Source organism: Tursiops truncatus, chromosome 2 (genome assembly GCF_011762595.2).
Source record: "Tursiops truncatus isolate mTurTru1 chromosome 2, mTurTru1.mat.Y, whole genome shotgun sequence".
In the NCBI taxonomy this organism is placed as follows: domain Eukaryota; kingdom Metazoa; phylum Chordata; class Mammalia; order Artiodactyla; family Delphinidae; genus Tursiops; species Tursiops truncatus.
In genome coordinates this window covers 118,487,627-118,514,914 of record NC_047035.1, presented here as the reverse complement: position 1 = coordinate 118,514,914, position 27,288 = coordinate 118,487,627, and the positions used below count along the sequence as shown (strand labels likewise).

Sequence of the window (27,288 nt, the reverse complement as noted above, 5' to 3'; positions counted from 1 at the left end):
AGAGGTAGTGGGTAAGGGGAAGGATGAAATTGCGAGAGGTGGGAGGGAGCAGCCGGCAGAGACCAAATTATCATTTTTTGGTAAAAGGATTGTTTGAGAGCAAAGGAGTGAGCAGAGTCCGGCGAGAAGGTCCTGGCAGGAACTCAGGCTAGTGGTGGCTAGGTGACTAGGATGAGAATAGCGGAGATGAGGCTAGGTGGGCCGATACGGGTCCCGAATGCTCCTCACAGCCCGCAGTCTCCCACCAGGGAGGGCCCGGGGCTGGGTCAGGTGAGTGGGTGGCCCGCTCGTAGCCTCGCGGAGCACCGCCCCCAGGGGCCGGCGCGCGTCCGCTGCCCCGCCGACGTGGCCGGCGCAGTAGGCCGCGCACGTGTCTGCTCCAGAGCTGGGGAACAGGGGAGCGCGGGGGTCTCAGGTTCCTGGTGATCAGAGGCCGGGGCGCCAGCTGGCCTGAGCCTGGCGTCCGCGGGCGCGAGCAGAGCAGTTGGGCCGGGCGGAAGGGGGCTGGGTCACGGCGAGGAGGGGGCGGCCTGGCGGGCGCGCGCGCTAGCCGCGTGCACGCGCCGGGGCGGGGAGGGATGGGGGCGGGGTGGGGGCAGCCGTTTCCCAGGCGGTAGTGGGGGCAGCCCTTTCCCAAGGCGGTAGCGGGGGTGGTGTCGCTGTTGCCCTTTTAAGCCGCGGGGCAGCCGCCTCCTGCCGGTGGAGTCAGTTACAAAGGGAGCAGCCGCCCAGGCCGCCACACAGCCCCTCGCCATTTTCCAGCCCCGACCGACGCGGGCCGGGGCGGCGGGGAGAGGCGGAGCCGCGAGAGCGCGGCCCGGGCCGGCCCCGCGGGGCGGTCGCGGCCGTGACGGCGGCTCCGGGCCCGGCTCCCCTTCCGCACCCCTCCCGCCGGAGATGAGGGGAAGATGTCCGTGTCAGGGCTCAAGGCCGAGCTGAAGTTCCTGGCGTCCATCTTCGACAAGAACCACGAGAGATTCCGCATCGTCAGTTGGAAGCTGGACGAGCTGCATTGCCAGTTCCTGGTGCCGCCACCGGCGCCGCCGGGCAGCCCTCACTCCCCGCTGCCGCCGCTCACACTCCACTGCAATATCACGGTGAGGCGCCCGGCCGCAGCCCTGTAGGGCCGGGCCGGGGAGGAAAGGGGCGCCCAGAGTCCCTGGACAAAGGGGAGCCTGCCCCGGAGAGGCCCCTCGGACCCCCGGGCGGGGCGGGCCCGCCCCTTTCCCCGGAGAAGGGCCCGGCCCAGCCCCGCCGGGACTGCGCGCGGCTCGGGTGGGAGGAGGCGGTCTGCTCGTTTCTCCGGCTCTTCTCGCCGGCCTGGGTTTGGGACTCCTGGTCCCTCTCGGCCCCCGTCGCCGCGCCCTGAGGTGGGAGACCGCTGCCGGCCGAGCCCTCGCTGGGTCGCCATGGCCGCCTACAGCCAGGGGCCTGCCTCCGGGGCCGCGGTGCGGCGGGTCGGCTGTTGTTTGAGCCCCGGCGGGGCAGGCGAAGGGCCCTCAAGTTTGAGCGCGTCCTTCTCGAGTCAGATTTCCCTGGTTCCGCGTATTCCCCCAATTATATTTTAAGTTTGTGCTTAAGGAAAAGCTAACATTGAAAACTGACGCATTTGAGGAAAAAAAGTTTAGAATGCAGCTTCTGGCACTGTTTGAATTATCCCCTTCCTGCTGGCCTGGCTCCGCGCTAACGCGTTTCCGAAGGCGCATTGGACCTTGGATGCGGCAGGTGTTCTGGGAGTATGTTTGTGCAGCCCCTCCTGTGGGTAAGCCGTTCAGATTAGGAGCTGGCGAAAGGCGATACGTGCCCAAGTCTGCTGCCCAGTAGGATTGTTTTATGTCCCAAAGCCGAGAAGACCCGTTAAAGCTCACTCTTTAGGGTATTGGTCCAAACTGCGGAATATGCCTCTTATAACAGGAGTTAAGGTTTCACGTTCCTCTGTAAATATGGCTAAAACCGAGTCTGGCGTCATTAAACTCCCTTTTGTTAAGTTAGTAGGTACTTAAGTGCCTACCCTGCAGCGTACCTGGCGCTCCGCAGTCTGTAAAAGCCTTGAAGTTATGATAATTAACATTAAAGTAGTTTTCAGAGTACTGGGGAGCAGGTGTATATTTCAGAAAAAAAAAGTTCAGTAAAGAGCTGTACTCAGGTGTTCTTTTCTAGGCGCTGGTTTTGCACAACTGGGTAGCGCAGTCCCTGCTTTCAAAACTTAGTCTTCTTGGGGGAAGAGTTTTACACAACGAAGTGTGACCAGGTTCTATGGTATCATCATGAAAGCCAAAGAGAGCAATTAACTTGGACTTTGGTGGTGGTGGTGTCGCTTCAGAGAAAGCCTTGAGGAGAGGCTGATTGTGGAGTTGGGCTTTCACAGGTGAGTAGAATTTTGGAAGGGAAGGAAAGGGCATTTCAGGCAGAGGAAACTCCATCTAAAAAAGACAGCAAAGCTTGAGAAAATGTGGATTGACTAGGAGTAGAGAAGTTATAATGAGACTTGAGAAGCCCAGGATATAGGCTGGTGAAGGTGAAGATTTTCCAAGAATGGAAAACAGGAAGTAGTAGTGAGCATGAAGTAGGTGATAATAAAGAGACTGGCTAGTCTGAATGATGATTATTCTGGTACAGGTTCAGGTATGGCCAGGAAAAAGTAGGGCTGGTTTCAATGATAGAGTGAACTTGTAGGCTTGTGGGCGAGCTGCTGAGTTAGGTAAATGGGAAGATGTTTTTGCCATCCAGGACTAGGAGTGGTTCTGTACAGTGGGTGGCATTAGGAAAAGTGTGTGGTTTTGGTAATCCCAGTGGGGGTGGGATGGTGGTGTTGCTGTGCTGTGCTGGCATTTAGTGGCAGGGGTACAGGGATGCCAGATGTCTTGTAATGTTCAGGCAGTCTGCCACGACAGAGAATTATCCCACTTCAAATGCCAGCAGTGCCCTATTGAGAGCCATATTGGAGGCTGATGGAGTCAGCTGCACAGAAAGATACTGAGTGATGACCTGGATTAGGAAGTGGAACAAGAAGTGAATTAGAGGCACCTGGCAAAAGGAGGCTCTGGTGGGGACCAGTATAATGGTACCACTAACACAAACTATTCAAATTGAGATGTTAGTGAATTATGACACATTATCAGAACATAATTATCATGGTAGATGCTCAGTGTATATGAATGTGTGTTAACATTATTATGGAGAAACATCAAACATATAAAAAGTTGAATAGTGTGGAGAACCTCCACGTACCCAGCCTCAACAGTGATAAACTTTTGGCCAATCTTATTTCATCTATACCCCACCTCGGATTATTTTGAAGCAGATTCCAGACATATCACTTCATCTGTAAATATTTCGGTGTGTATCTCTAAAAGATAAAGACTCTTTAAGCATGGCTGAGTGTTTAGATAAAATCACCATGGTTTGCTCTTGCTGATGCCATTTTCTTAGAGGGGAAGGAGCAAGGAAAAAATGGGGCTGGATTTCATATGTCAGGACCTGTCTACTGTGTTTGATTTGCTATTCTCTAAAAAGTTTTAGCTCTTAAAAAATAATGATAATTTTGATCTATCTTTTAAAAAACTTTTCCTCTTATTTCCTCTTATTCCCATATATTTATTGAGCTCTTCTACATGCCAGGCCCTGTCTTCTCCATGCTTATCAAGAAGCATCCTTAGGCAGTTTCTGTAATGTTTGAGTGAATGGTACCTCACTAGTTGTTTCCTTATACACCTGCATGTCAATTTCTGAGTAGTCCTCTAAAGATATTGTGCCCCCTTTTTCTTTCAGGCTTCTGCATCAGCATTTTTTCCCATGTGGAATGTGCCCCTTACCCTACCCCAATCTGTCTTGACATGTCTGACCATCCCCAAGGCTCTTCTAGTCAGAAGCTGTTTATGCTGATATCTATTTCCTTTCCTGTCTTCTATAGTCCTTAACTGTTTATTGCTTTGGTTATGTTTTCTTAATATTATAATACTTGGGGAGTTTTTTGTTTTTTTTAGTTGTGTAGTTTTTAAAAGTCTTTTTTATGGTGGCAGGGGGGAATATTCTGTAATATTTTTCATCTTCCTCTCACTAAATGCTCAGTAAATATTTGTACTATTGATGATATGGCCACCATTTTAGCTATATTCTGTTGGAACAAAAATCTTAACTACCATGTAAGTTAACTGCCAAGAGTTGGTCAAAAGGGCAGAGAAAACATCAAGAAAGTGTCATGGGTAGTGCATAAATATTTAAAAGGCCACTTAGGGTTCGATAGGAAATCTGCAATTTGACTTCACATGAAAGCGTTTTAAGAAGTAAACAAAACAAAACAAAAAACAAACCAAAAAAAAAAAAACAAGGCATAGATGTGTTACTCTTTAGGCCAAGGGAATGAAGCTAATTTTTTTTTCTGTTTTATAAATTTGTCCTAATCTTAAGTATGAAAGGGAAAGAGTGCTATTTTCAACTTCAAGGAGTCTTTTTTAAAAAACTTGTTTTCTGTGAACTCATGATATGAAAGTTTGTCATGCAAACTTAGAAGTATTGTCTTTCCATTTTCAGTAAATAGATCTAATTGCCAGTCAGTGCTAACATCCAGTTATGATCACACCTAAAATCAAAGCAGCTCGTTTTAATAACTTGTGCAGCCTTATTGGGAGCTAGTGTAGGACTTTGTTTTAGTCCTTTTGAAATATTTAGCATACCTTGGCAACTCCATTACTCCTTTTATGGACTTCTTGGCATTTGGGAACTCTTGGTAGGGAATTGCTGTTTTAGAGTGAGAAATCCCCCCCAGGAAGTAAATTAGCTGGTAAACAAATAAAACCTCATAGTACTTTATTATTTGTGTAGCATAAATCATTACTCTTTCTGCCTGAGTGGCTATTTGCCAGGCTATTTGTGGTGGAACATTTTTTTAATTAAATTTCTATTCATCATTGCCAAAAAGGTTACCCCCCTCCCAACCCTAACAGCAAGATACTAAATTAAAAATGTTAGAGCTGAGAGTTTAGGAGACAGAAAAAAATTTAGTCTTTAGTCTTTGGGACCTTAAGCAAATTACTACTTTCACTGTATTTTTCTCTGAAATAGATACTACTTTTTGCCCCACATGAGAGCATATATAGGAAAGCTCTTTAACATTGATAATGATCTCTGCAAATATAAAAGTGATGGTGTCATTAGCAGCTGAATAACACTTTTGAAAATGCTTTTTAATAGCTTTTCATGGGAAATAAACCAGTGCTGTTAATTTCTTAATTTTTCTTGTTTCTAGTCTTTGCATTGATAAAAAGTAGCCCAGAGAAGGTTATACAAAGGAAAATAACAAAACTTGACTAAAGAGCCCAAGACCTTTTCTTTGGTCTACTCTCCTGGGACAGATTACTTTTCCAAATTGAACTCCTGGAGAATCTTTTGGAAGTATCACAGCTGTCATGTTAAGCACCTCAGTGGTACTTTCAGTCCAGAGGAATCATTGTTTCCATTCATTTGACCAATTTATAATATAGAGTCAAATTCCTAGTTGGTATCTCTCTTCCCTCATCCCCATTTTTATGCCCTTCCTTGAAAGGAACAGATACATGAAGAGGGGAGACTTAGATTTCCATTTTGTGAATGGTGTATCCTTTAGTAACTTGTTTTTTTTCGTTGTTGTTGTTAAACTTCCTTAGGCCTGGAAAAGGATAGTATTAGATAAATGTCAGCTAGTTGAGGGGTGGGGAATTGAATTTAGTGGGGAATTGAATTTAAATAGTCCCTGCCAAATAAAGCATTACTGGAGAGCCAGAGTGGTGAAGCAGAGGTCCCTTTTGCCAAGGCCATTGTAATAGTGTTCTGTGTTCTCTTCTGAAAGATCATTCTGAGAGACAAAGCGGACTCAGATCCAAGGAAACCATTGGTTTCTGCAGATTAGGTGGTTTGAATTCTCTTCAGCACTTTTGTTTTCTCTGCCTCAGTGCCTTTAGAATGATGTTATGATTAGCTGTAATTTGCTATTCAAACAAGCACTTAGGAATTTTTTTCAGATCACAGGGGTATATATGCATTTTTCTTTTACCAAATGTTAGTGTTTTTACTCTGCTTCTCTGGGCTCTGGTCATGTTAGATATTTAGTTGTATGTTATTTACTTGTAAAATGATTATCAGGGAGCAATCTCTTTTTCTTTCTTCTTTTTTTTGGGTAGCTTTTTTATGTTGTCAGGTCATTTAGAATTTTATTAAGCTACCATATGGTAATTCTGTCAGTTTATTTCATTCTCCATCCCACATTTATTGAATGGCAAAGTGTGAAAATAGAGTGTCCCATAGCTGTTCTCCAGAAGAATTAAAACTGTTATACCTTTGAACCTTCAACAAGAAGTATGTATATCAATTTTCAAAAAAAGTTAGGATACAGCCATCTCCAAGGATTTCATGACATTTGGAAAAATGCCAGAAACTGAGCATTCTGGCAGGCAGTTTTGCTGGCTGGTGCTTGATATAGAGCCACACATCGGTCTCTTAGTGGATTTATGTGGAAAAATAGGTAAAGCTATTTCTGAACAAGACAAACTCCTTAGGCAATGACAAGCGAAGAGGTTGGTTTGATTAACCTTGAGTTATGTTGCCTTAGATTAGGACAACACAACATTTTATGGTGGCAGTGGCCGTGGTGGTGAATTTCTTTGAAATTTGTCCACTTATGGTAACCTTTATGGTGGTGGTCACAGACAACTTCATCCTTCAAGCCTTAAAATCACTATAAAACTAATAGTAGAATTGAGGAAAAACAGGGTCCCTGAGTAATTAGATGCTTAGATAATTGTCTAAAATTTTCATAACTGGCGAGGAGAGGTGTTAGAAGCACTTAAACATTTAATGTAAGGAAAGCTGCTTGAACTTACACTGGGATTTTAGAGCACCATCTGTTGTTTAAAAATTGTATATCATGGGTCATTTTAAAGAGAAATAGTAAGGAAACTATCTTTTCAAGATAGATACAAAGCTTAGTTGTTAACCTTGTAAAAATTTAAAAGCTTGAGGTATATGAGAGGTTGAAAGCATTAATGCTTAGTTTTAAATATTGGTGATAATTTTGGATGCCTTTCAAAGTATGTAGATTGTCTTCTAAATATTACACTGAACAAGCCTTGACCATGATGTGAAATTTGTGCTGAAGATTACGTTTCCAGAGGTGGTGGTAGTGGATATTTTATAATGTGGAAAATAAGACATTTAAGAAGTCTAAAAACCAGATAAGCAAAACTAGAAAAAAAAAATCACCTGTAATTCTACCACTCAGAAGACACCACTGTCAAAATTATGGTACATATCTTGTCATCTGGTCATCTTTTTTCTCTTATGTTTATGTAGATTCCCTCTCCCTTTTAAAAAAAAATCAGGTTATTTTGTTATCTGATTTTTCACTCAGTAATGTTGTAGACCTTTGTCATAAACTTTTTCCTCCAATGTCTTCAATTATCATGTGCTGTTCTGTTACATGACTACAGCATTGAGTCAGTCGTGTCTGCTACTATCAGTGGTTTCTGTTTTCTTCTATTTTAAGTAATGCTTTGAGCATTAATAGCTAGAGCTAAATCCTTGTGCATATAGGTAATATCCTTTGAAATTTTCCTAGAAGTGATAGCTTTCTATTCTTGTTGATGAATTGGTTTTTGGAGATGTTGTAACAAATTATATTGTATAGGAACTTTTTTTTTTTCTTCCAGGTAGCAGCTTTTATTAGATTGGTAAAAACGTTAGCAGGTGTGAAGTGAAAGGGGCATTCTCACAGTCATGGCACAAAGTATAGTATAAATATCTATGACCCTTTAGAAAACAGTTTGGTTTCTTTTTTTTTTTTTTTTTTTTTTGTGGTATACGGGCCTCTCACTGTTGTGGCCTCTCCGGTTGTGGAGCACAGGCTCTGGACGCGCAGGCTCAGTGGCCATGGCTCACGGGCCCAGCCGCTCCACGGCATGTGGGATCTTCCCAGACCGGGGCACGAACCCGTGTCCCCTGCATCGGCAGGCGGACTCTCAACCACTGCGCCACCAGGGAAGCCCAGTTTGGTTTCTTTTAACCCTGTCTATTTTGGCAAGATATATGCTGGCTACCCCGGTTGGCCAACATTGTCCTTGTGATGCTGGATCTCCAAGAAAGACGGCTCTAGTTCCAGAGAAGACCCAGATTTGCCTGGTTTAGCTCATCTGACAGCTAACCACTGGGAGTAGGATAGGCTGGTAGAGACCTGTGATCAGGTTTTGGGTCAAGGGAGGCAGGTAGGAAGATGGGAAGGAGATAGGAAAACTAACCTCAGTAGAACCACATTAATATAGAATGATAAAAGGATGTTTCTTCCAAGGAAGAAATTCTGAGAGTGAGGGGGAAAAAGGTTGGGAGATAGGGGGCAGGCAGCAGTTATCAAGGTTTTTTGGAGTCAAGACTCTTTTACACTATTAAAAATATATTGAGGTCCCAAGGAGCTTTTGTTTATGTAGGTTGTCAATATTTATCATTAGAAATTAAAACAAATATTTAAAATATTCATTAAGATAAACTCATTACATGTTAATATAAATGTTTTTGTGGAAAATGACCTTATGCTCTAAACCAAAAAGTTTTAATGAGAATAGTGGCACAATTTTACTTTTTTTTTTTTTTTTTTTTTTTTGCAATACGCGGGCCTCTCACTGTTGTGGCCTCTCCTGTTGCGGAGCACAGGCTCCGGACGCACAGGCTCAGCGGCCATGGCTCACGGGCCCAGCTGCTCAGTGGCATGTGGGATCTTCCTGGACTGGGGCACGAACCCGTGTCCCCTGCATGGGCAGGCGGACTCTCAACCACTGCGCCACCAGGGAAGCCCCACAATTTTACATTTTATGAGGTGAATCTCTTTGATGTCTGGTCTATCATTTGCTTCTGCATTCAATCTGTGGTGATATGTTGTTCTGGTTGAAGTAATAGGAAGAAAATCCAGCCTCACACCGATACTTGGTTGGAAAAAGGAATATTGTAACAGCTGTTTTAGATAGTTGTAGATATTCATTTTGGATACTCTACCCAAACTTGTTTTTTTCTTGAACTTTGAATGGATCTTTTACCCATGATATTATGACATCATGCATTGGTCATTTGGAAAATATTGGTTCACTGAAATCTTCTAAATGTTGATACATTTTGTTAGGTGACATGGAAACATTATATTCATTAATATCACCATCAACCTCATCAGAATACTGTTAGGAAGCTGTCAGGCTCACAGTGGTAGATACAGGTTTTGCAAAATTCTATTTTTGCTTGAAAGCTTGAATTTTATCATTGGCAATAAATACTGTCCTGTGTTTTCCTTGAAATGATAGGCTCTCTTCATTCTTTTTGGAGAAAACATCTATCAAAAATCCAAGTTGGAATAACCATTATTTGTCAGTCATTCTTTCAAGTGAAAATTGTGTCCTGTGAAAGTGGTTAGTTCAGCTCACAATTGTCATACAAGTGCTTTTTCTCATGTGTTCTGTAGGAGTGCTCATGTGTGCTTCACATTTCATCACTTGCAATATTAAAAAGACATAAGGATTGAGATTTAGTAAAATAACTGCCTCATCACAGACATTCATAAGTGAAATGCCTTTTTTTTCTTTTAAACACCTTGAATGACTGGTGGTGAATACCATGTCTTCAAGTATAGTTTGGTGTCACTGCCTTTATCTGTGCTAAGGTACCAGCAGTTAGTTTTACCCACCATTATGTCTGCACCATTGGTACAGATGTCAATGTGAAAAAGGCAATTAACATTTTAGTATTCTTGTAGAAATAGTTTGGACCTAGGAGTCCAAGGGCCCCACTTGAGAACTGTTAACATAGTTGCTTAGACCTAGTATATATCCTGTCTTCTTTTGTACAGGATTAGAAAAATATGGCATAGGTAGTAACTGATCTCAGTGTTTCTTTTATGTTTTTCTCTTTTTTTGCAATTCTCATAATATGGTTTTGAGGGGTTTTAGTCCAGAGCAACAATTCATATATTTTCTTTTGCTTATGCAGAAGTTTAATCTACATAATGAAGCTGAGAATTTAGTGCTTTTTTTTTCTTTTAAGGCTAAAGAAAATACAAATCTAAAACAATAAAAATGGTTTAGATGGTGTGTTCTCAAACTAGGCTGAAGAATTTAAAGAAAATGTAATAAGTAATTCTCTTTTAAGAATAGGATTAATTTTGAAGACAGTCTGTTTACCTTTTAGCCTTAAAGAGGTTTGGGACACAGTAAGAGTTTGAGGAATGAGAATACAAAAATAAACCATTACTGAATGGATATAATGATGTCCTACTTCAATACAGTTTTTCTTTCTTTAAAGAACATTTTGTAAAATGCTTTAAAAATAATCAGTTTGTAATTGAGATTAGAGTTCTCAAAGCAATGCTTCTTTAAACTGTTTCTGCAAAATTGTTGTTTCTCTATGACTAGAATCTAACTGTACCTAATACTAATACTAATAGCTTTTCCCTAATATATAATAGAAAACAGTGCAAATGAACAGAGTAAATGTCTGTTATTAGGTGGAAACATGTACAAGGGTGTGACTACCAGGAGGTTAAGATTATTGGAACCATTTTAGAGGCAGCCTATTACAGTGTTCAATAACATCATTGACCTGGATGAGCTGGAGCACGCAGACAGTAGCTGTACAAGGAGAATGCCTGTCTCAGAGCCCAACTCCAGTGGCTAGTGAGCACTATGACTAATGTCATAGTGGCTAATGTAGCCCTAAGACAGCTATGTTGCTGTCTGTTCTGCCTTTCTAACACCTTGCTGTCTTGAAGAAGTAATCTTAACCTCATTTAAGAAATTTGTCCTTTAGAAGCCAGAGTCTTCCTTGCAATCTAAGAAGGGATGGGAAATTATTAGGAAAAAGGCAAAATTAAATGGGATTGATTTTTAGGGGCCAAGAGGGGCCAATTTTCTATTGGAGAGAAATCTCAAAGTAGCTTCTGTAATTACACTACTCAGAAGGCAAGTAGTATAGTGAGTAGAAGATTTAAAAAATCATTTTTAACATTTGTAAGGATTTAAAAACATGTGCCTAGATATGTATTCCTTTGCTTTATTTAAAAAAATTCAGAGTTAGATCTCATCTAGATAAATCTTAGAAATGTAGTTTTATTATATTAAAAGGCAAAAAGTAGTATGGTTTAACTCTGTAGACTACTTCAAGGTTGGGGTTTTTTAGTTTTTGCTTTTAATTTGTTTTTGCTTTTTGAGGGATTTATTGTGATACCAGATTTTAAAGCCCTTAAATGTTAAAGCTGGTGAATCCAGGCCATGATAGACCTTTCTTTGTAAAGAAAGGAATCCTGTCTTCCTTGGTGCTTGCATACTTTTGATGAAACATAACTTTTGAAGTGTATTCTCTTCTGTTTGTTTTAAATCATACTGCTTACTGGGTAAAGTCCTTTTTTTTTAAGACTAATAAATTATGTAACATGGAACAGGAAAGATTAAACTGTAAAACATAATTTTTATTTAAAAAAATCCATTAAAAATTTTGTTTCTCCACACATGGATTTTAATGTGTTACTTTTCTTTCCATGATATGCTTTACTTAAATTTGTGGTCATCTTGCCATTTAGTGGTGAGGTTTAATTGCATATCCAGGTTATCCTGTCTGTAAATGTGTTTAACGTAGGTGTCTCTGTAACAGGAATCTTATCCATCTTCTTCACCAATATGGTTTGTGGACTCTGATGACCCAAATCTGACATCAGTTCTGGAACGTCTAGAAGACACTAAGAACAACAATTCGGTGAGAAAATAAGCCACACTACTTTTTGTTTCTCATGAACATATAGAATTTAAGTGTTAAGAGGTAATATGTTATAGAAGCCTGATTAATGATTATTTGATAACCTGGTTTTTAGCTCCTTTAAGATTTCTTTTTTTTTTTGTCCTTCATATTCTACTGTTTAATACCTGGTTTTTCATTTTTATTCCCCATAGGTATAGTCTTAATTTAGATCAGGAATTAGGTGGTCTCTTTTCCATGAATCCTAATCATTAAACTAAGCAGGCCTTTTTGGTTGGGACCACTAACCAAGGTAGGAAGTAGAAAAAGGGAAAAAGATCAAGGTAGATGTGAGGGGGAAATAATGACAGAATGACACCAATTGCTGTTTCTGTCAAGAGTCTATAACTCTGAGTAAAAGTCAAAGGTATATAAATAAAAAGTTATTTTCTAATATATAAAACAATCTAACTTTCCATTTTAGAAACATGGTTTCTTTGATTATAAAACTATAAGTGACCATTGTGAGAGAACTAATAAAATTAAAAACAACAAAAAAAGGAAAATAGAAATCTTATTTTCTCTACCTGATACAACCATTGTTGACATGATGGCTATTTTTTCTCGGTATTTTTTTCCCTTGCTAGTAAAATACACATACTCTTATACATATGTTTAAATAGTTGAGGTTATGTTTTATATAATTTAAATGCTTTTTTAAAGTTAACATTATCATTACATTTTTCCACGATGTCACAAAGTCCTTACAGAAAAATACCAATTATTATTTGCAGGTGACATGATTGTTTACCTTAAAAAAAAAAATCGAAAGGAGTCAGCTGAAAAAGCGATTTTTAAGATGACTGGTTAAAAGTTCTATTATATAAAAATCAAGTTTTCCCAAATATCAGCTATAGTCAGAAAATATGGTGGGCAAGTATTTTATTGACAACTCTAAATACCTAGGAATAAGGTTAGGTGTGCAGGTTTTGTATCAAGAAAACTACAAAAATTTGCTGAGTAAAATGAAAGACTTGACTACTGTGTTCCTAGATGGGCAGACTCCATATTATAAATATGTCAGTTATCTGTATAGCTTCATGTTAGTTTATAAATTGAATGCAATTCCAGTAAAAATCCCAACAGATTTATTTTTGGGACTTGACAAGTGACTCTAAAGTTTTTGAAGAGTAAATAATCAAAAACAATAATGGAGTTGAAAAAAAATGAGAGACATGTCTGACCAGATATTGAATAAAATAAAATATTGAGTACTGGCACCGAACTGGACAAGTAAAGGCAGTTAGAAGTTTAGAAACAGAGTCATGCAACTGAGAATTTAGAATGAGTTAAATCGAACCAAAATACTCAATAAGGAAAGGATAGATTGTTCTATTAATAATAAATGGGAGAACTAATGATTTGGGGAATTTAGAGACTTACCTCAGATTTTTGTCACCATAAGTTAGAGGTGGTTTAAGCACATCTATTCTTAAAATTAAGAACAGAAGAACATTGGTTTATAGAGTATTATAAGAGTAATAAGAGAGCCATGAAAGTTAGAGGAAAAAAGTAAAAGCTAGACAGACATATGTTCACATCTCCAGCAGGGGAGGGGGCAACAGGACAGGTAAAGAGGGATAGACTTAGCTCCCTTACTGCTTAGGAGGTTGCCTCTAAAGATCTAAAGGTGTAAGTTTTGTAATAGTAGAAATGAGTGGGGTTATTTTTTGATGTCTAAAGTATCCATCAAAAAAATGCTCATAAAGTAAATTGACATAGGATATAAAATGGGATCCAATTTCATAAATAAATATTTACATAAAAGAAAAAAGCCAAAACTCACGCTTCACTCTTTCTTATACTCTCTGCCAGTTATTTTATTACCTAGTCTTGAATAAGAATAAGCTCTATTTCCTCACCTTTAATTCATTATAATCTGGATTCTGCCATCTTTGTTGTACTAAAATTTTTACTTCTAGTTGCCAAATCCAGGACTTCTTTTTTAGTCCTAAAGTTTCTGCAGCATTTTGATACTGTTGATTCTTTCCTTATTGAAACATTTCTCCATTCAACAAACACATATTCCTTATTGTCCACCAATAAAGAGCTGGTTAAATAAAAATTACTGTATAGTTTTATGATAGAATATCATGTTGAAGTTAAGAAGAATGCAGCCAGTCTTTCCACAAGAGCACATACAATGTTCCAAGATATACTAAGGTGAAAAAGCAGGGCATAGCATATTGTCTATAATCTGGCTCCTTTAGTATACGAAGTAAAAATAAATAAATAAAAATAATAAATCTATGCTGGATTATACATACCTTTTTTTCCACCTGGGTGGATACAGGAAACTATTAGTAGAACGCAGAAAAGTATTTTTTAAAAAATTGGCTTCTATGCCAGGCTTTGTGGTAAGTGGTGGGTATAAAAGACAAGTCATATCCCTGTCCTCTGGGAACTGATAATCTGATGAGGATTTCCATCAGATCACTGTCTCCTGTTTTTATCTCTTATTATTGCCTTGCCTTGGCCTCCTCTGAGCTCTTATTCCTTGGTCTGCCTCTTTCTTCTCATTCTGCGCTTTCTCTGAGTAATCTCTTCTACTCCCAGTACTTAAATCATGGCCTATATTCCAGTGATTCCTAAATCTGTATCTCTAGATAAAATTTATCTCCTGAGTTTGAAACCCATTATCTGTCTATATATCACACAGATCCAGGGAATCTTACTCAGATGTGCTGTGGCTGTTCAAAATGATTACATCTAAATTTAAACTCATCTACCTCTTAGTACTCCACCTCCCGCATCACGTTTCCCCTCAAAAATTCTCTCTGTGATTGTGAATGGGGCAAAATGAAATAATGAAACTTGTTACCCATGTCTGAAGCTGGGAACTATCTTAGAGTTCTTTTTTATACCAGTGTTTCCTGACTCCCACCCCCTCAACTCCAGACTATCTAGTAAATTTCTAAGACCTGTTCATCTCCCTTCTATAAGTATTTCTTAAATTCTTCCCCATGATCTTAGTTACTTCCTTCGATCCCTCAAACACTTTTTTGGGTGGAGCGTGAAGTTGAAATTCCTGGAAGCTGTGCTGCCCTGTTTCTTACTGCTTGGTGCATCTCCACCACGCTGCTGTCTTTCCCACAGTGCTACCGTAGCTCTTCCTGTACCAGGGGTTGGAGTGTCGGGTCTGTGTCCAGCTCACCCTGCCTCGTCTTTGTTATGTACTGAGCACAAAACAGAGCTTATTGGATGGATAACAAATCCACGGTGGGGCTTTGCTGCTTTTTAAGCTTGAGGATATTTTTTTATACTAATTTACTGCTCAACTTTCTTCATTTTTACTTGCTCCATTGTCCGCTTTGGAAAGGCTTGTTCTTTGCTTTGTTTAACCCATTCTAATTCTGTGTCTGTTTTCCTCAGTCCTTCATAAACCTGCTCCTTTCTCTTCATCTCTTTTCTTGGTTAGAGACATCCAGGAAACTGTTCCTGACCAAGTGAAGTAAGTTACCTTACTTGCTGCCAATCATGGTTACTGATAGTGACCATTCTTCTTAAATCATAATTCTAAACTTATACATTGAAAACAATTTTTTAAACAATGAAAAACATGTTTGTGCACATAATTTACCTTGCTTACTTAAAGTAATATGCTTAAAAATCTGGATTTAAAAATGGAAATGAGTTATTCTTTGCAGTTTTCCTAGTAAGGTTTTTGTTTGTTTGTTTGTTTAGACAAACACTTAAGAGCCTACTAAATGTCAAGTGTTTTCACAGAAGAGTTCATTTAATTTTTACCCTTATGAGAAGGTTTTAATTTCCTTGTTTTATAGATGGGGAGACTCAAAACTCAGGGCGTTAGATACTGTATCCAAGGTCACCTGGATTCCAAGGCTCTGTTTGCTAGACCACATTTGCCTCTACTTTCAAATGAATGACTGTGAAATATATAATTTTATAAACCGTGTGCAGCAACACTGCCTCTGTTTTTTGTAGCCTCATTAATGTATTAATGTACTCTTGTAAGTTACTAAGAAAAGAAGTTAACAACTGAAAATTAGACAATGTCTGGAGCTCCCCTTCCTCTGCCATTTTGTTGATGTCATTCTGCTAGGTATCAGTTGTCGGGATTGCACTAAAGCCATAGTAACTTTCTTACACTAGCAGCCCCTAAAATATTTTTTAAAGACTGTTATTTTATCTGTAGGCTGTAATTGAGCAGTAATAAACTTTTCTCATTTCCTACTGGATTAGTTACAGTAGTTATAGTGTTATTCATGTCTCTAAGGGCTCTTTAACATAATGCTTATTTACTGAAATGTGTTTTGTAGCTTCGTCAGCAGTTGAAGTGGTTGATATGTGAACTCTGCAGATTATATAACCTTCCTAAGCACCTGGATGTTGAGATGCTAGATCAACCACTACCCACGGGTCAGGTAAAGTAAAAATTCTCTAGTGTTCAAGAGCTAAAATAAATTGTCTCAAGCACAAGTAAAACTAGGATGATTTCTCATTATTATACAACTTATTTAGAACTTAGTTTTTGTTTTCCTGTTGAATTGTTTTGTTTGTTTTAGGTACTAAAAATAACCTTTTCATTCTTGGGAGCTGCTCTTATTTACTATGACAGGCAAACAGTTGCCCCCTCCCTACCACCACCTTTTTGTTAATGTTCCTGGTTTCCATAACTGTTCCTTGCTTCTGCAGTTGTTTGCTTTTGTTTATTCACTTACCTTCACCTGGAATGCCATCTCTCTATACCCATTTGTGCTTCTTAAGTCCTAACTCAAATGTTATCTCCTCCAGGCAGCAGAAGTACCCACTAGCTCACCACCACTTCTAACCTCTCTGGATTTCTGGATTTACCTATTTAGGCATAATTTATTGATTTGTACAATAACAAAGATTTAGCTTTTATACCACCCACTTACCCACCCACCTCCCCTTCCTAAAACATCATTATATTTAGTAATATGAATAATCACCACTTATCATTAGGACTTTGTAGAGTTTTATATTTCATCTGTACAGTTTTTTGTTTTGCAATGTCGTCCTTATAATAATAATTCGTAGTTAAAAAAGTTATGTTCTGTCTCTTTTCTATGAGATCTCCCTCTCTTCTGGAGCCTTTGGCTCTTCTGCACCAGTCTTGGCAGGTTCTTTTCTGGGCTGGCTATTAAGCTGTCATATTGAAATTTTTCTTGTCTCCTCTGCTGGAGTAGTAGATCCATTGTTTCCAGATTTCATGTCTTCTTTCTTGGCTTACCTTTTCTCATTTTGCCTGAGGAAAATGATTTTACGCAAGTAAAATCTTAGAAAAACGTCAAGGGGTAGTACATTTTCTGAGTTCCAACTTCTTAAAAAAAAAAAATATATATATATATATATATATATATATATATGTATAGCCAGACCACCATGGGTTTGAATCTTGGTTTAATTACCTAATTAGCTTGGGCTAATTACCTAGCAATATGTACATCAGTTTCCCATTTGCAAAATGGGGAAATGGTAGTAATACCTATATTTGGGGAGAGCTATAAAGATTAAATGAGTTGGTGCATGTAAATCATTTAGAGCAGTTCCTGATGTATAGTAAATGCCCAATAAATGGTAACTGCCTTCACTTGACTGATAGTGTGGTTGAATATATAATTCTAAGTTGAGAATAATTTTCCCTGAGAATAAATGGTAACTGCTGTTGTCTTCTAGTCAATGGTATTGAAGCCTGATGCCATTCTGAGTCTTAGTCATCTCTGTGCGACTTCGGGAAGCTTTTAGGACTTTGTCCTTTCCCTGCTGTTCTGAAATATCACAGTGGTGTACTGAGTTTTTTGTTTGTTTGTTTGTTTTTTCCATTTTTGTTGGGTACTCAGTATGGATGGACCTTCTCAAATTTGGATTCTTGAATCTTTCTTCTTGGGTAAATGTTCTTGTATTTTTTTCTGTGGTAACTTTCTCCTTTCCATTCTTTATTTGTTCATTTTGGAATGCCTACTAATAGGATTTTAGACCTCCTCATTTGAGTCTTTGTATCTCTTATTATCACTGTATTCTGTCTCTTTGTCTTAATTTCAAATTCTGGAACGTTTTTCTTATCTTTCAACTTCTGGAAATTTTATTTGAACAGTCATAACTTTAAGTTTTATTTTGGTTATTTATTGCTGCTTAACCAGTTACACTAGAACTTAATGGCTTAAAACAACAGTTCTATCTCGCACGACTGTGTCAGTTGGTTAGGCTTAGCTGGACAGTTTTTCTGCTGACTTCACTGTGCAGTCAGATAGTGGCTGGGACTGGTAGTTATTTGGACACATGACTGCACTGAAATGTCCAGCATGCCTTCTTCATTCACATGTCTGGTGCCTTGCTGTTCCTCACATGGCCCTTCTGTCCACATGACATCTCCTCATTCCAGGGTCTCTTTACGTGGCTTCTCTTTATTTAGGAAGGTAGTCAGAATTTTTATTTTTGGCTTCTAAGAGCACAAAAGTGGAAGCTGCCAGGGTTTCGTAAGGTTTAGATCTGGAACTGGCCCAGTGTCATTTCTACCATGTTTATTGGTTAAAGCAAGTCCAGGGTCAGCCCATGTGGTGGGAGGGGTCCATATAAGGGATGAATGCTGGGAGGTGTCGTTCATTGTGGGTCCTCTCCAAAGATGAACCATAAGTTCTTGTTCTCTGATTATTCCTTATTGATAGCATTCTGTTTTTGTTTTTATCAATGTAATATATTCGTGAGTGTCTTTAAGGAGTTACTTTGATACTCTCCCTCAAGCATCTCTATTTTTCTTTAATAAGTTTAATAAGTCTTTAATAATTTTTTTTTTAGTTTATCTTGGTCTTTTTTTTCTTTCTGAAGACTTTCCTCATATATCTATTTATTCTTTGTTGCTTATTCATGTTTTTTCCTTCCTCTTCTTCATTCATATTTGAGAGAGGTGTACTGAAAGGCTGATTGGGAGTTCTTTGTTGCCAAGACTTGTTAACTGATCGCTTTTAGGAGGAATTTAAGCTGACTTCAACCCCCTATCCCCCACCCCCTATTTCCTGGCATAATCATAAATGATGGCTGGAACTATTTGGTTTCTCTGGACATGAAACCTTATAATCTCTTGCTTGAGGTAGATATGTATGCCTGAGTTTTGCTTAAGGAGAGCAGTGTGTTTTGGTGGCTGCACAGTTTGTTCTGTATATAGGCTTTCAGTTAATCTACATTTTCAATCCTATCCATCACTCCTGCTGTCGAAATGTACCTGGTGTCTGAGTCTAGAGCCTCTCCAGGGTGCTGTGGGACAAATTAGCCACCTGATTATCCCCTACCCTATGGCTTTACTTGTTTGCTCCATTAATTACCATTCTTCCATTCACTGTCATCTTCTAGCATGAGTGAATTCTTTTTTCTGCTGGTAGCCCCCTTTTATTTTTTGTTACCATTATGTGTTTGTACAGTGTTTATTCTTCATCGTATGTCTTCATTGTAATTCTAGTGGAGCCTCAGGAAAGAGATGGGAGAAGAATATATTTTATGTTCAATCTGCTTCTTTAGAATATTTGCAACTTAGGTTTTTAACTTAATATATCGTGGACACAGTACATATAGATCTACCTTGTTTTTCACGACTGCATTTAATTCCATTCACAAGATATAACTTGTGAATTACATGAAGAAATTTCCTAATTTTGAGTCATCCTTGCATTCCCATAATAAACGTTTGGCGCCTACATAGGTTGGTAGTTGGGGGTGGAACACAATAGATGTGATACTTTATTTTTGGATTTTTATACTTTAAGTGAGATTGTAATATAGTCTGTTTCCCTTTAAGCTCTTCTTGCTTCATTTTGGTATCAGGGTATAAGCAGTCTCATGACTTGGGAAGCTTTCTGTTTTTTTGTTTGTTTGTTTTTGGTTTTTTTGCGGAACGCGGGCCTCTCGCTGTTGTGGCCTCTCCCGTTGCGGAGCACAGGCTCCTGACACACAGGCTCTGGACGCACAGGCCCAGCGGCCATGGCTCACGGACCCAGCCCCTCCGCGGCATGTGGGATCCTCCCGGACCGGGGCACGAACCCGTGTCCCCTGCATCGGCAGGTGGACTCTCAACCACTGTGCCACCAGGGAAGCCCCAAGCCTTTGTTTTTTCCCTAAGATCTAGGACAGTTGTAATTTTCAACTGGGGGCAGTTTTGCCTCCCATGGGACATTTGGAAGTATCTGGCTATATTTTGGATTGTCACAGCTGGCCGGGTTGGAGGAGTGTGCCGTTGGCTTTTTGTGGGTAGACAGGATGTTACTAAACATCCTGCAATGTCAGGACAGTTCCCCACAACAAAGAATTATTTGGCCCCAAATATCAATAGTTCCAAGGTTGAGAAAGCCTGATTTAAACAAAGATCTGAACCTGATCCATTTTTCTCTTCTGTGTATTAGTCTATTTAGATTTTCCATTTCTTCTGTCAGTTTTAGTAATTTTAGGTTCTAAAAAATTGGTAACTTCATCTATACATTTGAAGCTCTTGGAAAGATGTGCAGAGTATTCACTTTTTGCATCATCTTCATCTGTGGTTATAATCCTGAAGTTTCCTTGAGTCCTTGTCAGAAGCTTGTCTGTTTTATTATAATGGTCTATTGAAAGAACTGGCCCTTAGTTTTATTTGTTAAATTGAATGTTTTTATTTTTCAGTCCAGTCTTAATAATGTCTCCTTTTACGTTTTTAGTTTACTGGATCAATATGATTTAAAGTGCTTTTTTATCAAACATGTAAGGGTGTTTGTTTTTTTCCGAGTGCTGTTTGACTTTATTGCACAGGTTTTAAAATTTAGTATACTTATTTTCTAAATAGTTTGTGTTTTCTAAGTAGTTTGATTCCATCTCTTGTTCGTATCACTCTTATATTTTACAAGAAAAAGTTCGAAATAATATGTATTGAAAGCATATAGACATAAGTTTAGTATAAAAGTTATGGTGAATACCTGACAACTATACCACCTAGCCACCACCCAGGTAAAGAAATAGAACATTGCTAGCACTGCAGAATCTTCTGCAGGCTCCTTTCAGATTATCATTCCCTTGTATGCTAATCCTCTCCTTACTTTTCTCTAGTCTTATCACTCATATATGCAACCCTGAACAATATGGTTTAGTGTTGCCTGTTTTTTGAGCTTCGTATTAAGTTATACTATGTAGTCTTTCATGTTTGTCTTTGCTCACCATTGTGAGTATATTCATTTATATTGTGTGTAGCTGTAGTTCTTTTACATTGCTGTATTTATTCCATTGTTTGAATGTACCATAACATACTTATCCATTTGACTGTTTACTGACATTTGGGTTAATTCCAGTTTGCTATTAGGAACAGTGCTACCATGATCATTCTTGTCTGTAGTACATAGTACACCCGTGCAAGTATGTCTCTGGGCATGTATTTAAGAGTGGATTACTGGGGCATGACGGTCCATTTCTTCTTAAATTCAAGAATTATTTAGAAAAAAATGTTTTTAGAGATTCTCAGACAGCTTTGGGGTTTTTCGTTTTTCACTGTGGTCAGAGAATATGGCCTGTAACCTTTCAGCTGCATTAGCAGCAATTGCTTAGACTTAACCATTGATGTTGCTGTTGTCTCCGCTTATTGCTGTTTCTTGTATTCCATGGTTGCCCCTTTCTGAACTATATCCCTGAATAATGTCTTTTTTTCTAGAAAGGATTTGTGGGGATGTGTATGAAGAGTGTTCCTTGAATACTGTGTCTGTTTTTATTATTCATTTAACAAATATTTATTTGACTCTGTGTAAAGCACTGTATGTACTCTATGTAAATGTTGAGGATCCACTGCTGAACAAAACACAGGTATGGCTCCCATCCTGATGGAACTAGATATCAAATTCTAAGTTCATAATTGAGTCTCTTCCAAGTTCTTTACACTTTTTTCTTCTGGTATTTGTTGTTACAGATGAAAAGGCTGATGCCTGTCTGATTCTTAGCTCTTTATATTTTTTCTTTCTGGAAGTCGGCATGGTTTTTTTCTTTAACTGTGAAGCATGGGGTTTTAATTTCCAACATTCGTTGGGGCATTCAGAGCCACTTGCTATTATGAAGTCCTTCTTTAGGTTGGCAACATTTGTCCCTTTCCCTCATCTTCTGAATGAATGCTGGATAAATATTGGATCTCTGTATTCCTATTTCCATTTCCCTAACTCTTCTCTTATTTTAATCACCTTCTCCCCGTCTCCCACCTCCTTTTTCTCCACATTTTAGGGGAATGTCACAGTTTGGTTGTCTTCTTCAGTCATAAATATTTTGTTCATTTAGGTCCATTGTTCTCTCTGGCCCCTCTGAGTTTTTTTTTTCTTTGAGGGGAGATCTTTTTGATTTTCCAGAACTTTCTTGTTCTTTACATAATAATCTTGTTAGGTTTTGTGGATGCAGTATCTTCTCAATTACTGCTAAAGATTCCAATTATTAGATTTTTAAATTCTGTTTTATTGCCTTAATTAATAATGCTTCAGGTCACTTTTTCTGCTTGTTCAACTGGGTGCCTTTCTTTCACATTGCTAGTTTTCTTCAAATATCTGGTGATGCTTGGTTATCTACTCATTTATAGATGAGGTATACCATTGATCAGTATCAGTTGTTATGAGTGTCCTCAGCAATTGTCAGTCTTCTGTGCTATGGCCTCCCCTTTCTGGTTTTGCACACCTGTGCTCTGCCTGTGGCACGTGAATGGGGATGTGCTGGCAGGTGGACTTTTACAACTCCTGAGTAAAAGGGAGAGATAAATCTGTTAAGAAATTTTGCTGCTGCATTGAGTTACATTAAAAAATTGTCTTTTCTCTCTGGTTCTGACACACTAAGAGGCCAGCAAGGTTGGCGTCCTATATGAGTGTGATCCTTACCAGCTGTAGTTGGAACAAATACAGCAAGAATTTCTAGGGGAAAAAAATCCTACTAAATTTTTATATATTGTGTCGTAGAGAACTGTGCTGTGGTCCAGGAAGCTTGTCTTTATGAACTCTGACAAAACTAGGTATGAAGGCCCTTCTTGAAACCTCGTCAGATTCGTTGTGAATGAGTGTTAAATTGTGTCTTATACAGAAATATTGTGGTAAATGACATGTTGTTTAAAAAAAAAAAAGAAAAATAGCTCCTTAGTGAAATGGTGATCACTTTGTAACTTTTAGTTTTGTACAGTGTCTATGCCTGTGTAACACATTTGACCTTTTAAAATGTAAGCCAGTAGAATTTATGGAAAGATTCAGGCTTTTCAAAGCTAAAAAGGTAGATATTTTAAGAAACCCATCGTCTGGGGTATTTTAAGCAAAAGAAGCCATTAGCCTTATACACGTAGCTATATGTGTAAAATGTTTTCTGACTTTAAATTAGAATATGTTTAATTTTTTTTTCTGTTTTGCTTTATATTTGACTAATTGCCTTTCTTAATTTCTAAGGCATCTATTAAGTTGAATTTTTCAAAATTGCTTCTTCTTAAAAAGCTGATAAATACTATTTGTCAAATCAAAGCTGAATTTAAAAGTAAATGTTTCAACTTTAATAAGCTCTTAGTGGAACTGCAGTGACAGATGATTGATACTTTGTCCCTAAAATCTTCTGAAGTACTCAGTGTTTGCTTACTTATTCTGTGTAGTCCTGGCAAACTCTTTTCTCTTTGCAGAATGGGACAGCAGAAGAAGTGACTTCAGAAGAGGAGGAAGAGGAAGAGATGGCTGAAGTAGGTATTTTATATAAGAATAACATTTCATAACTATCTTCACTTTTGAACATTTTATTAATTTTCTAATCTCCTTTATAAACCATTGTTAATGTGGAATAATGAGAAGCACATTGAATTTGTAATTTAATACAATTTCTAAAGTCTGGCTTTACCTCTAATTCATGGTATACTTTTTAGCAAATTTCTTATCTGATGTCCTTGGATTTTATTTCATGAAAAATAAGAGCTCTTAACATTTAGCACTAAAATTATATTTACATTTAATAGTAATCAGTACTTAACCTGATTTGGTTTAAGAATAGGAACTACGAAGTTTCAGAATTTTTGTGTTTGAATAAAAGGAGAATTTGACCACATTTCAGTGACTATTCACTAGAAGTAATGAAAACTATCTCATGTTGAAAAATCATCTAAGAATATCAAAGAGGAAATTCCAAAGACACTGAGCTTCAGTCAGTTTAGTTGCCAGCCATTGATAAAATTTTAGACGTTTTCAGGCTCTGAGTCTTTGCATTTAAATTCAAACTTCACAATGAAGAATCTGTGTCTCTACATTGACCTGATACAAGGGATTTGAGTTCCACAGTCTTGGTTTTAAAACATTTTTCTGTTTGGATCTTAGAATTAATTTAGGTTATTACCTTAAATCTAAAATACACTTCTTAGAATGCCTTAGAACTAAAGTAGTTGTTGGTTTGTTTCGTGAGTCTGGAAGTAAAATAGTTCTTAACATTGTCCAGTTAGGATGATTTTTGGGGGGATAGATTTTTTTTTTTTAATGTTTTCATGCAGTTTAACTTAGGAATAAACTGCAAGAAAACATTAAACTGGGACTTCCCTGGTGGTACAGTGGTTAGGAATCTGCCCTCCATTGCAGGGGGACGTGGGTTCGAGCCCTGGTCTGGGAAGGTCTCACATGCCACAGGGCAACTAAGCCCGTGCGCCACACATACTGAACCTGCTCTCTAGAGCCCGTGAGCCACAACTGCTGAGCCCACGTGCCACAACTACTGAAGCCCGCACACCTAGAGCCCGTGCTTCGCAACAAGAGAAGCCACAACAATGAGAAGCCTGTGCACCTCAACGTAGATTAGCCCCACTTGCCGCAACTAGAGAAAGCCCGTGCACAGCAACAAAGACCCAACACAGCCAAAAATAAATAAAACAGAAAAAAAGAAAAATTAAACCTTTACCATGGGTCCAATGTACAATAAAGTAGACATTGTACTCAAAAAGTTTATGTACCTTTCTTTTTTCCCCTCACAAGATAATATGAAGAAAGGACAGCAGCATTTAGGGAAATCTAGAAAGGTGGGATGGACTTTGGAGATGTCAAATTAGGATAGGTGAAAAGATATCCTAGGCAACTAAAATAATGTGGTAAAAAGGCCCAGAACAACCCTGGGCATGGTGTGTTTGGGTGCATTGGACGCTGTCCTTTTGGGAGAAAGACACTGCTGTATTGGAGTCTTGGAAAGCAAGTTTGGCTAGAAAAGGCAGATGGCTAAGTCTTGAATTAGAGACAAATATGTTTATATTTGGTATGATTGTTGGTAAGGCCTTAAGCAGAGAATAGTATACAGTGAATATTGTTTTGTAAAGATAATGATGAATTCTGTGTTGATTAATACTCAAGTGGAGAAATTTTGTGGATTAGAACATGACTGAGGTTGAAGTTGGAGGAGGAGGAGGAGGTACAGGCCAAGGGTATTTGTGAGAACTCTGAAGAAAACAAGTGTAGGACGGAAAATTGTAGCTGAAAGGTGCAAACCAGGGGGAGGGAGCTCCATGAAGCATGCAGTCATAGACACGGTATGAATAAGAAAGGAATGTAATAGGAGTTGAAGAGATGGCAGTCCAAGAAAAAGACCATTGAGTCTGGACGAAAGTGATCTAAATTATTAACCTGGTCTAGAAATCACAGTGAATTAGTCTGCTTGATAAAGTGGAGATAAAGTATAAACTACTTCTTTAGAGATTTTGATGATTGAGGTAAAGTTAGAAGAAAGGTAATAGGAAAAGGTTAGGATTTATTATACAAATCTATGCAGAATTTTTAAATTTGTAAGAGCTGATGCTAAGGGAAGGGAGGGAGAAGAATGATGTAGTGATTAAAGATGTTGGCTTAGCGATACTCAAATTCTTTTTCTAACTTTTTTCCTAATTATAAAAATCAATAGGTGCTCACTACAGAAAACTTGGAAAAGGAAAAGCATTAAATGTCTCTATTGATAATTATTAGTATTTCAGTATGTGTCCTCCTATTCTTTTTTTCTGTGCTTATTTTGGCATAACTAAGATTCTATATATTCGTTTTTGTATTCTGTGTTTTTCATTTCATTATTGATACAGAAGAAACCATTATGCTGTGTTGGCATTTTAATGGTCTTCCGGTATTCCATTGAATTAAGTTAACTGTTCTGATATTTTGCACATGAAGATTTTGTTTTTGTGGTTATAAAGTTGAAATAGGCATCTTTATGCCTAAATCTGTGTTCACATTTTAGACTAATTTCTAAACTGAATCTAATAGATTTCTAGAAGTCGAGTTATGGTTCTTGGTACCTCATGCTAAACTGTTGCAAAAGTTCCCCTTAATAGGAGATTTAAAGCAATTTAAGATGGCTCATTTGGTAGTAGTTATGGCTTTGTAAAACTATTAAATATGCTTTACTCAGATTCTAGCTTTAAAGTATAGTATATAAAAGGAGAGAACCTTTTGAATGGAATGTGAAGGCTTTTTTAGGATACATGTATTCTCTTTGTTCTCTGAGTCAGGAATAATTTAGCTTTTGACATGAGCTTGAATAAGCTAAATTTTTAAATTTTTTTAGGATATAGAAGACTTAGATCATTATGAAATGAAGGAAGAAGAGCCTATTAGTGGGAAAAAGTCAGAGGATGAAGGAATTGAAAAAGAAAATTTGGCAATATTAGAGAAAATTAGGAAGACTCAAAGGCAAGACCATCTAAATGTAAGTATGTGTAAATGTATAGAACCTGGACTTTTGTGGTTAAGTAATTACGGTTGACCCTTGAACAATGCTGGGGTGCTGACCTTGCACCGAAATCCACGTATAGCTTTACAGCCAGCCTTCCATATCGACGGTTCCACATCCGAGGATTCAACTAACTGCAGATTGTGTAGTATGTATTGAAAAAATCTGCATGTAAGTGGACCCACGCAGTTCAAACCTGTGTTGTTCAAGAGTCAGCTGTATAGGAATAATATAAATACAGGGCAATTCAATAAGATACCAATCAAAGCCACCCCCCTCCATCCCTGCCTTGGTTGTAGATTCAGCCATATGTTTTGTTGCCCTAGTTTCCCACCCCCCCCCCCACAACATTTCTCATCTATTGATAGCCACTTTCTACCCTGTTCATCTGAAATCATTCACCTTCCAACTTGTTTATCCTGTTTTCTCTCCTTACCCTTCTCCTGTGGGATGTGCAAATTTAAATTCAGTCTCTCGTACAAAGTATAATTCAAATTCTTTCTTCTTCATGAAGCTGCCATCTGGTTTGTCCTGCCCTGACTGAACCAAAAGTAATTTTTTCTTTTGACTTAACATCTTTTATGTGAAGCAGCATGGTGACAAACACAGCTGTGTGGCTTCATTTTCCTCAATTCTACCACTTGACTACACATCCCCCCTCCATTTCTTTTTTAATCTTTATTTATTAGGTGGAACTCTTAGTTGAGGCATGCATGTGGGATCTAGTTCCCTGACCGGGGATCAAACCTGGGCCCCCTGCATTGGGAGCATGGAGTCTTACCCACTGCGCCACCAGGGAGGTCCCCTTCCTCAATTCTATAA

General features: G+C 38.6%; 1 protein-coding gene across 2 annotated transcripts in view; it reads left to right on the top strand.

Moving 5' to 3' along the window:
- Positions 1 to 610: 610 nt before the first annotated feature.
- Positions 611 to 27,288, top strand: part of UBE2Q2 (ubiquitin conjugating enzyme E2 Q2) — a 72,792-nt gene continuing 46,114 nt past the window's right edge. Inside the window, exons 1-5 of one of the 2 annotated variants that reach the window (XM_073801294.1) lie at positions 611 to 1,097; positions 11,653 to 11,754; positions 16,074 to 16,178; positions 23,408 to 23,464; positions 26,302 to 26,442. In XM_073801294.1, the coding sequence (XP_073657395.1) occupies positions 909 to 1,097; positions 11,653 to 11,754; positions 16,074 to 16,178; positions 23,408 to 23,464; positions 26,302 to 26,442 (594 nt within the window). In that variant the 5' untranslated portion in view covers positions 611 to 908. The remainder of the gene's footprint in view (positions 1,098 to 11,652; positions 11,755 to 16,073; positions 16,179 to 23,407; positions 23,465 to 26,301; positions 26,443 to 27,288) is intronic. The other variant, XM_019950305.3, reaches the window with a different exon arrangement.